General features: G+C 34.4%; 1 protein-coding gene across 1 annotated transcript in view; it reads left to right on the top strand.

Annotated features, from left to right (window-relative positions):
- The window catches only part of LOC145690924 (gastrin/cholecystokinin type B receptor-like), a 157102-nt gene extending 147005 nt beyond the window's left edge, over positions 1 to 10097 (top strand). Inside the window, exon 7 of the mRNA XM_081766370.1 lies at positions 3824 to 10097. Within this exon, the coding sequence (XP_081622496.1) occupies positions 3824 to 3860 (37 nt within the window). The 3' untranslated portion in view covers positions 3861 to 10097. The remainder of the gene's footprint in view (positions 1 to 3823) is intronic.
- The last annotated feature ends 2155 nt before the right edge of the window (positions 10098 to 12252 follow it).

Below are 12252 nucleotides of genomic sequence, written 5' to 3'. Positions count from 1 at the left end.
AGCACAAGGCAATCAAGCCATAAAGTTGTGAGAAAAATATATATAAAATTTGTACTCTAAGCTTAATTACACGAAAATTTTAAGTTTGAACTGTACACATAATTATATGGAAAATTTTACACCTTTATCCCTTAACATTGGTCTACTTACCTTGATTTGGGAGTTTCAAATTTCATCCTTTTTTCCACTGAAAAGTATCGATAATTCAACATGGATATTATGATAATTTAATTGAAATTAATCGCAATTTGGCCCATGACGATCAGTAGTATGGTAATTGAAGGGGAAGAAGAGAGGAAATTCCTAGGCATCTCTGAACACTTCCCAGGAACCTCGCTCTCTTTTGCTTTCTAGTGGGGAGGGTATTTGGTAATGATATCAAACCTTCATGTGTACGTAATTACAAAAACTAAATTTATAAACAAATAAGAAATTATTAGTTTATCAGACTTTAATTGATAATTTATGCGCAACATTGCCTATTGAAAGTGTGGTAGATGAAATTTCTATTGTCCATGAGTCGACATTTCCGACTGACATGGTCTATATGGAAGAGATGTATGCTGATAGAGATGTGATACTTCTTGCTGTGTATTTCGAGCAAGAAGAACTGACCGAGAAAAATCATTATCCGACTTAAGTCTAACAAGCAGATTGTTGATGAGAAGTTGCAGAAATTTCTACGTCGGATAGAAGTATTACCAATTTCCATTACAAAATGCCAACAGAGATTTCCCTTTGAGAATTTGCAGATGACTGATAGTAGAAATAGACTAAATGCTCAAACACTGTCTAACTTGTTGTTCATCAATGTTAATGGCTAACCGCTAGACAAGTTCGAAGTAGACGAGTTAGTTATTTCTTGGCTGACGGATGAACATAATTCCGCTGCGCATAATTTAACACGAAAAACGTTCTGGAGGCTAACAAGAAAGAACCCCGGTTTCCGATTTGTTTTCTAGGTGGCATATTTGTGTTATTCAAGTTTATGCCGAATTTTTGATATGCCTCTTTTTTGCTTTTTGTTAACTAGAACATAAACTACTTTGAATAAATATTCATAATAATTCAAATTTTGAATACTTGAAAACTACATTTAACGTGATGTTTTACTCATTACACAAATTACAATTATGAACATACTTCATGGAGATGCTCTCATAGATGGTACCCGAGCACCTTTATACGCTATGAAAAACTGATTTTTCAAGTCTCTTGTGAAAAAATACGATTTCTGTGAACTAAAAAATCATAACCTTTTCCATATTATACAGGGGTATTTTCCTGTGAAAAGAAGTTTCTTTTGAAATAAGTTGAGAAATTATCACTTGCAAGAATACTCTCCTAGTATAAATGTATTTTAGGTCCACACTAATTATCCCCCCCATCTCGAAGTGCTTCAATTTCCACACTGACAAACACTTTATCATTTTATATCGTATAGGTCAGATCCACCGTTATTGTAACAGAGTGTTGCTTGAGCGATTGACCCTAGAAATTCAAACTCCGATTAGAAATTCAAATCTGATTAGTGCTTTGTTACAAGTCTAAACTCTTTAGTCAGTAGAGAAGAGACCGTGGATCATTTCTCAGAGTTGATGACAATGGATTTTGGTGAGTCAGAGTGGGTCACAGTGGATGAGATTGGTTCATGGTGGATAGTGGGTCACAGTGGGTCAGAGTGGGTCACGGTGGATGCTGGGTCAGTGGGTCGTGGGTCAAGTTTTCATTGACTCACGCCAACTCTGAAGGGATTAATTAACTACTCGTTTCTCACTGATGTTTTCGTAAACAACAGTGATTTATATTAAAATTAAAGAAAATATAGCTTACATACTACTGTATCAAAACCATATGAGTAAATAGCCATTTTATAGTGCAGAAAGGATGATAATTGGGAAGCCTGAAAGGAAAGGTTTAATATATTACTCCCAAATCGAACATATTTTAAATCGAAAGTTTTAGTGGAACATGTCTTTTTAAACCGGGAATTGGAAATAATCCATGTCACATTAGGACATAAATACATCGCTCATTACTGCACTGGTTTTAATTCCAAGCACTGGGGCTACAGAAAACAGGAAGAATATATACATAGTATAGTATAAAAACTAGTGAATTTCACTAAATTTATGGATCTACGATATCGGGAGAGGCAGTAAATCCACTACCTTATATTCTTTATTGATTTTAACTTCGTGAAGAGAAAACAATGATTGGGAACTCTCAAAGAAAATGTACGAAATATAACACCAAATTCAAACATTTTTTAAAGCTAAAGCTACCGTAGAACATATTTTTTAAATACGTAAATACAGGAGAATAACTCATCCTTTTCTGGATCATTAAATTGCAATAAAGAAACTATACACTGTGTTTTTTCACAATATAATGATTATTGCCTGAGCTATACTAGTATGTCCTTTAACTTAAAAGACAGGGCGGATTTTACCCCCATTTTAACCCTGTATTGTTCATGCATTACTCCTCAAAAAATAGGGTTTTTCTGCAAGTTTAAAAGAGACACATACTAAGTTTCATTAAAATTTGGTAAGTTTTGGGAAAACTATCGTGGAGCAGATAGAAAATCAAGCAAAGGTCAATCGTGTCGAATAGCAGAACCCTCGCTAGGCTCCCTTCATTAACTAGTATTTGATGCAAGTGGTCCCGGGTTCGATTCTCGATAGAAGAAGATAGGAATTTGAATGTATTGTGATGGCTCGATTAAGCAGTAAATATTATGTCGCCGTTGTATATACAGTCGGTGTTTAAATAAAACACCAAACTTCGAATAAAGAAACAATTCACGGATTAAATGAAGCCACAATAATAGGTGTCGCAGCATGAAATATATTGAAATTTATTCCACCTTCATCTATAGGACCCGATCGATAACCTCATAGCTAAAGAAAGCTTAAATGAATGCCAGATCATATAATCGTCGCTCTAGAAAATTAGTTCACCAAAAATTTTGTTTCAAAACTTTGTTTTGATGTTCCAACCTCAACGGTATTGACACACAAGTATTGATGTTTCGCACAGGTCGAACTAGAGCATTCGTCCATCTAAGACGAGGAAAATCGTGTTTTTAAATTTGTGCGGAATATTCATACCCAATCAAGGCTTTCGTCTTCAGTACATATGTATCTCCAAATACACCTTTTACCGGACGAAACACATCCGGTTGACATCTCTTTCCGCGCAGAAACTGGATGACTTCTCTTAGAGGTAAAAGTGGATCTGGAAAAGTAGGGGGACGGTAGGTAGCGGGATGATATCCCGCCGTCCCCTGCCTATCTTTGCCTATTGTAAGTTTCCAGGAACTGTGGGGACGCCGTACATATTTTTGGAGGTAGGGGACGGCGTTTCCCCGCACTTTTACCCCTGACTGCTCGTTGATCCGATTTCAATAGATTTGGGATGTGAATGCCATGATTCAAACCTTACTGTCGCAAAGACAGGAAAAGTTTCTCAATGGTTACGAAAGTAATGCATAAGTACGTATACCTCTATGTATGTAACACTACAATATAATATTATGTCATCAACTATTCCTACTAGTGGTGCTGAAGGTGTTTAATTTGATGATATATAAATCCATGAGAGAAGAATAACTGACTAAATTTTGTTTATACGTAGTAGATTAGCAATAAGGCTAAACTAAAGAGTACACGAAGATAGCCTTCTTTAGCTTCTAATCTCTTGCCACTTAAAGCATTTTTAAATACTTTATTTGCTTACGTCATACCTGATATTTTGGTGTGTTCAGTAACACAGTAACACAATTCTAAAATTGATTTAATTATTGTAATTTCTGTTTCAGCTTTGGTCGCAGTGGCTCTCTGTCCGTGGCCTATTGATGGTGGGACCCCTGTGGCTGCTGCCCTAAACACAAGAAACGAACTTCAACTAGACGTCCAGATTTAGAACTATATTACTCAGCGGAGCCAAACCCAGTGCCACGGGTCTGCGGAATTGTAACATGGAATAACGAATGTGATTATCTTCCTGCTGAAATTAGAACAAGAGAAAACAATTTTTAAACTTTCTGAAAAGAAGAATAAAGCAATGTGTGATAAGCCACGTACACATATGCGCTACACCATACGTCAAACACTTGTTATGCTAATCTTCAACATGTCTTAACAATAAAAAACTACTTACACTGAGACCTGTTACTTTGCAAGTATATAAGGGTTCTCTCAACTAGCCAAAGAGATACTGAGCCTGACTAATATAGCTTATCGAAGTCAAGTGTTGGACGTTTGGAATTTCTACTTTTTAATTAAAATACTTACTACAACAGTCTTACCCTAACGGGTAAATATCGACAGGTCTGTGTTCCCAGCACGAACTGAACCTTATACTAAATGCATCACAGATACTTAAAACATTGGGCAGGGTTTATAGTTTAACAGTGATGAGGTGTACGTGTATGCCCTTTTAGGCTGGTATCTAATATCTTTAAAATGCTCCATCGCTTAACCTGACAGAGATATGCTGCGTTCAAGTTTCAGATCATCGCTGTGAAACTTCTTAACAAGGGTACCGGGATAGACTTACTATTACGATGTCATAAATGCTATCTAGTGGTAGAAGGTAATTCCTAACCATAGCGAGTATGATACTATGGATACTTTGCACCGGTCTAAAGTACACTTTGCATAGGAAACTATTAATACTGAAATTTACTGCATTCTAAATTCAGGTAAATTTTCTGTTTAGGTAGGTGCCGGAATAAATTTCTTGTGGGAAAATATATTATGAACAGTGGCGGATCAAGAAAAATAGTTTCAATCACAAAGGATTCGTTTTTTTAGAAATCACTAGACTTTGGGGAGGCTTGAGGCTTATACGCATATGGCTTAAAAAAGAAATCATGCAATTTGGGTGGGGTTCAGCTTGAAAGTTCCAAACCCCGTAAATCTTCCACTGATTATGATTTCGATTACATTCTTACATATTTGGCATTTTTGTTGGATATATACTAAACCAGTGGTTCTCAAACTTTCCGATAACGCGGACTCCCTGTGCATTCGGAAAGTGATCCACGAATCCCTTTGCAATGCTATCTGAAATTTCATATGGTATTAAAAACTATACTGATTAGAATTACCACTGACAAGAAACAGATCAAGAAAAATATTACAGTAAGTAATTTATTCTAAAGATAAATGATTATTTCCTAGTGAACAAAATATACTGAAAATCAATATATATATATATATATATATATATATATATATATATATATAAAGGAAATTCACTTGATAAACAATGTTCTCAAATCTGAGATCACTAATATGAGGAATGGAATTCTTTTTGTTTTTCCATAACTGCACTGAAATCCGGAATAAGTTTTGTCACCATTGATCTTAAGTTCGATTCCACATTAAGCCTATTTCGCATTCAGGTTTTATTACTACAAAAAGCGAAAAAGGACTATTCAGATAAATAAGTGGTAAGGAAAGGCATCATATGTTGCAATGCCTTTTTAGACAACTCTTCACACTCACAGGTCAGAAATTTAGTAAGGTAGGACAATATTTAAATTTAGAAAAGTAAGTATAATTTCTGATTGCTTTCGTTTTAGTAGCTGAAAAAATACTTCTTGTATAGCAGCTATGAGTTCCATTTTATTATTACACATTTCAATTTTTAGGCGTTTCGGACCCCTTGACTACGTCCCACAGACGCCCAGGGGTCCGCGTACCCTACTTTGAGAACCACTGTACTAAACTATCAGAATGAGGTACCTGTAACGGTACGAGAAAATACATAATTTTCTTTACAAATATTGGTATTCATACTACACATCAATACAAGTACCATAATTCTAATATCAATATTTGTAGACTGTATGTGGTTTTGAAAGTGAAATGGATAAAAACTGGAAGGAAAAGATTACACAGAAATGTTATGTTCGTATGTTGAACATACTTTTCTGTATGTTCTACAAAGCGTCCTCACCTATGGGGTTACTTTGGACCAAAATTTACATTTCAATAACTATGGTCATACTGAATATTTAGTAATGAGCTTGCACTAATGCTTTCCTTATATATCTATCTTATATGTTTAAAACACACTGCTCTAAATCGTTACGTTTGTAAGTTACATGCGATTTTCTTTAAAATTCCTTTAATCTGGAGCAAGGTAACGGCGTTTTACAGTACGTAAGTTAAATAAAATCAAACAAACATGGATTTTTGGCCACTTGAGGTTAATATTTACTGCGAAAGCATTGGAATATTCAAAGCACAATTACCAGAATAGTACTTCTAAAGCTATACGAGTGGCCAAGATTTTTTTTGTATAACTCTGTACAATTAATTTCAACTTTGTTAAAGAGAAATGCAGTTTCTACTGAGAGGGTTACAAGAGGCATGATTAAGTACCAGAACACGTAAGTTATCCAATGGAATATAAAAATGGATTGATAATCCCATAAAACGGAATCTTGTATCAATACAGGTTTCACAAGAAATGTAAAATCGAAACATGTTTTTCTCCTTTTCGACGACGGAAACAAGGGAAGTATACTATATAATGCTAGTTGAATAAACACATTCTCCAAACATTTCTTACATAAGCAGTAGGAACCATAGGATGAATACACTATCATTAATGTCTGCATGTTACAACATGTACTGCACCGTTTTACAAGCATATGAGTACGTGGCTTATTCTCAGTGTGTTCGGAAGATTGAATCCTCAAAATGTACAGCAATTCTCAACAAACATTACATGAAAAAATAGATAATCGTGTGAACAACAGTGAAGAAATGTGTACTATAAAACCTCTATGATTGTGTTTTCAGTTTTGAAGAACAATTGTTATAGATTGCAATGGAGATTGAACTAAACGCAAATATAATCAACAGTTAACTTATACGAAGAAAATTTTAAAAAAAATCAATATACGTAATGTGGTGTAATGGTTCTAAATATTTATAATATGTATCATATGTTAAACGTTGGACCTTATATCGCTAAGTAACATTAATTTGTAAAATTATCATCTTTAAACAAAGTTACTATGCTCTTCCAGGAAATTGACAAGGCTCATACAAGAAGAGTAATAACTAATAATTTCATTTTACGTATCAATTATTCGTTTCAATACTGACCTATCAGTTTAAATTTCTTCCTTGTTTTCCCTTCCACAACACTTTCCAACACATCATTCAAAATACAGTTCTCAAATAATGCAAGGAACAGCATTATTAAACATCGTGTTAATTACATTCTCATTTTTTCTCTGCTATTTTACCAATCCTTGTATTAATTTTCCTTCGATTAAGTTAATTCTCTCCGATCTTCATTTCAAAACACTTCGGTTTTCCTTTTTCATGCCTTTGGGTAGTATCTACCGATATATTTCTGCCTTGTAAAGGGAACAAAACTCCTCATACAACATTCACTGGCTAATTTTCCTTATTACTTCTTTATTCAGATACTTCCCTCTTCACAGTCCAGAGAAAGCACATTTATTGTATCCAAAGTCTTCTGTTTCTCACCTTTTCTATTATTGTTTTTATTTTACATTCACACTTCACGCCTCCACTACTGACGCCTCACTCTGTAGATACAATGAACATTACTAGTGATCAATGAAGCTGCTCTTCCTTGTTCCTGCTACTTTTGTATTTGATGACGATTATTGTTTATAACCAATAATACTTTTCTTATGTTTACTTTTGTACCATGTTCTTAATGTTTTTTCTAAACTCCCTGATAATTTTTGGCTCAAATTCCGCACGTTTAATTTTGTACCACGTTCCTAAAATCTTTCTGAAATCGCTGATAATTTTTGGCTCAGATTCAGCACGTTTCTTTCTGTACTATGTTCTTAAAATCTTTCTAAGCTCCCTGCTATTTTTGGCTCAAATTCCGCAAGATAATTTCTGTACCATGTTCCTAATAGCTTTCTAAAGTCCGTGGTAATTTTTGCCCCAAATTCCGCACTTTTTTTGTACCGTGCTTCTAAAAGCTTTCATAACTCCATGATATTTTTTGCCAAGATTTCGCAGTTTATTTTTGTACCATGATCCTAAAAACTTTCTAAACTCCATGATAATTTTTGACCTAGATTCCTCACGTTTATTTTTGTACCATGTTCTTAAGATCTTTGTAAATTCCCTGATCGTTTTTGGCCCAGATTCCTCACGTTTATTTTCGTATCTTGTTCTTAAAATTTTTCTAAACTCCCTGAAAATGTTTTCCTCAAACTCCGCACGTTTAATCTGTACCATGTTTCTGAAAGCTTTCTAAACTCCCTGATAATTTTTCGCCCAGATTTTGAATGTTTATTTTCGTGCTATGTTTCTAAAATCTTTCTAAACTCCCAGATAATTTTTGGCCCAGATTCCGCATGCTTGTTTTTGTACCAGGTTCCAAAAAAACTTTGTAACTCCCTGATAATGTTTGGCTCCGATTCCGCAACATGAACGATATCAACAAAAAAATGACCTGAAATTTGAACAACAATTTCCAGAATCATTATTACTTGTACCCACTCCTCTTCGAAAAATTTCGAATCAACTAGTCTGTTCGCTCCACAAATGCACCATATACACAGCACTATCTATAGCTTCTTTTTTTTTTTTTTTTTTTTTTTTTTTTTAAAACTTATTTATGTAGATGTCAAATAATGCTGGTGGAAGTAATCTTATCCGTCGAACTTGTCTTTGAACTGCAATATTCTCTAGTGTTTCTTCCTCTATTTTAAATCCTAGGTTTATTAATTTATGTTTAAGTTTATTATAAAGACTGTTCTTTTCCTTCTAAACCCAAAACTTCATTAGTACTCTGTACAAAAGTGAAACTAATTTCCATAAAATATTTCTGATATAATTATGGCAGTATTGGATGTAAGAAGAGTATGAGCAATTTGACAATCTATATTCCCGCCCACCACATTTTAATATTACTTCTTAATCCATTGAGAGTTGTATGTACTTAGGTATAATATCACATCATTCAATCTGCAATTTACTGGAATTTATTAAAATTGATTCATATTGAACAATGAAAACTTCAATTAGTTTCTTCTATTGTATGTTGTGAGTTGTAAATTTCTTTTATGAAAGCGAGACATAATTCTTTGATTTTTGTTAATAAAGGCGGAATGGGATGGGGAAGTCTTGAGTTGCAAATCTACAGTGTGCACAACAACATGTATCCTTCTGAACAGGCCCAGTATGAGGTTAAATATTTCTGTGCTAGCATACCAAACAAAAGTGTTTATCACTTGTGAAATTGTGGATAAAGGAAATTGGTAATCTAGCACTTGCTCAAATTTTTCGAAAGGAAACGGAATATGGATCATGAGTGGGGAATTATTAAATATATATTCAGCCCATGGGATATAAAGAGAAGCCAGTAATGCACCCTTATAGAACGATACTATTTAAGCAGTGATTTAGATCACAATAGGCTTGCAGTAACTATAATGAGAGTCAAACATTATTATGTGCTTGTGCTCGTAACAATAAAATGTTACGCTACTCTCTTTACCAGCTGTCAAAACAGTAGTGTATCCATTCTTGTTTAGACTACGTATGAACGAGACTAATATTTTCTCTGCACAGAAAATGTTAGAACTTCTTCAATTTTTGGCATAAGGGTTGTGGTGAAAGCGGCTCAAGTGAAAGAATTTTTAGGTAACAGATTTTTTTTTTTTTTTTTTTGCCCTATTCAATGGCCGCCTTCTTCATCTGTCCAGGTTAGTTGAGTTGAGAAAGAGGAAAACTGATCTTGCGTTATTGCTCGCAGAACATTGTATTTTTCTGATATTTGATGATTCTGACTAGGAAATTTAATTAAAATTATTTTCTGTAAATACAGGACCTCGCCTGAATCAATGTTCTCCATGCCATTATATTCTAATAAGAACAAATTACTCAGTTCCATCGGACGGAGAAAAATATTATTTATACCCGATACTTTGTAATCAGAATCGAAAACCACACCTTTTAAGGAGGAATATAACATGTAAATTAAAAAAATTTAAGGTTGGGATCACAAAGGAAAAGGGTCTTATAAAGATGAACTCATATCTTGTATATTCACATGTTGTAATTTTAAATAAAGAACTATAAATGACTTTTAATGGTATGTGATGAATTGCTGCCAAACAGAAACTCATCTATAAATGACGACGTAGTATGTATTATGAGACTTGTCAGGAGAAAAAAAAAACTAGAGCGCCTAGAACTAATTCGGACAGAAATACCCTGCTCGCGGATCAAAGCTAACTTATTTTGTGAGAGAAGAAAGTCTGTCCAGCACCGAGGCTACAGTTGCGTACTAAAATTTAAGAATGTGCAAATAATTCTCACGTTGATCAAAGTGCTACCCCTGTATCTGGATGATAAAACTTACAGATGCTGAGCAAACTGTGTATCTGAGTTTTACTTGACAGTATGCTGCTCGTTAGTTTAAAGAACTTCTACATATAAACATGCTTGTAGCAGAATACTCAGAAAGTCATTATTGCTTGCACCTTATCTCGACGTCACTATTGAATCATCTCAAGAGTTCTGTTGGGTAAGGGGGAGTGACTCCTGCAACAGAAACACCAATAATTAGTCCAGCCGAAGAAAGACATCAACACATCAAGGTTGACCTTCTTCAGTCAACGAGATGCGACAGGGAGCCGCAAAAAGGAAAGTGCTTTTGCTTTGAGTATACAATGGTTGTTCACCACATAGCTCACTTGCCGCTCTAAGTATCAGTGGTGAGCGTTCTACCACTAGGTCATCGTAGGGCAACATTGAAATTATTTATTATTTAGAAAATAGTAGTTAGTAATGTTGTCGAAAATAGTGTATAAAAGTTGTTTTACGACGAATATTAGCGTACAGAACAACATTAATAGACTTAGAAATGGGGAAACTGTAGAGAAGGTGAGAGTGGATTATCTTATTGCCCTAAGGAATAATATATATATATATATATATATATATATATATATATATATATATATATATATATATATATATATATATATATATATATCTACGAAAGTAATTTACTTTGTATATGTATATTACACTTTTATTGCAAGCATCCAGACATCTCTAACACGTGGAGCAAATGATTCGTTTCAACTCTCGTCAAAAAAAAAAAAAAAAAAGCGATGGATAAACACATTTTGTGTGGGTTCTCTCCAGGTTTCACTGTTTTCCCCACTTAATTTATTCCAATGTATCTTTCAGTAACATCATTGCCATCTCCCTTAGTCTCGGAACATAAACTAAAGAACTTTCGAGACATGATTAATGTTTTGGTTTAAAACTGTGCTTAATAAAGTAAAAGAACCAGCATTATTGCAATAGCTGTAAAACGTAATATTAAAGTTAGTTTTCACCATTGTTGGAACCAATGGCGTCATAGGCGCCGACTTGAAGAAAATATTGGGGGGGCCAAAACAATGAATAAATATATAATCATATCATTCCTATTAACTCCTGGATAAAGGCTCCCTTCCCTCCAGATCTCGGTCTGCTGCATCTGCTCCGCTGCTAAATTCATGACCTAAGTCAAATTTGTGTAAACGCATTAAAACAAATTCAAGTTCAAATTCTGGGAACTTCACTGCACCACATTGATCTTCACTTCTTATATCAGTGTTACCATAGTGTTGATTGAAGCTTCAGTGCTCTATTAACTCTTTTAGGATTTTTTGGTAACTTTTGTTATCATGGTGTACTATGGTCTTTAACCTCTTATTTAGGTTGTATAACAGGTACTTAAGTCGTTTGTTTATTAGTCAAGTCAAGGATGGACCAAAGAACACCCCAGATGCGTTTTGGAACCAGATGGTCAACTTAGCTGCGCCAAGTGGGTGAGGAAGGGCGTGACTTTTTACTTTTTCTTAAGGCAAATTTCAAAAAAAAATTCACGCCTGTAGTTTTCACGATATCAGATTGGAATTGTATGTACCTTTGGATATTTTTCAAATTTTTCTGAGATCTCTACGTGAAGTTGAGTCCGGGCACGAGGGCCGCAAATGTTCCAAGGGGCTGATTTTTTTAAAGAAAAAAAAATTAGTTTCCCGATTTTTCCGGTTCAGGAATACGATACGTACATGTGCGTGGCACCGTTGGAAAGGGCTTGTTATACTAAAGAAAATAACGTTTAAGCCATGACTCTAGCCTAAATAGCAATGACGCAGTAAATTTTTATAATAAGTATATACCTATGTGTGTGTAAAAAGAGATAGCCTAAATTCAGACTTTCAACAAT

Source organism: Thermobia domestica, chromosome 7 (assembly GCF_964235325.1).
Source record: "Thermobia domestica chromosome 7, izTheDome1.hap1.1, whole genome shotgun sequence".
Lineage (NCBI taxonomy): Eukaryota > Metazoa > Arthropoda > Insecta > Zygentoma > Lepismatidae > Thermobia > Thermobia domestica.
Note: the sequence above shows the minus strand (reverse complement) of the source record. Positions and strands in the feature narration are given on the sequence as shown.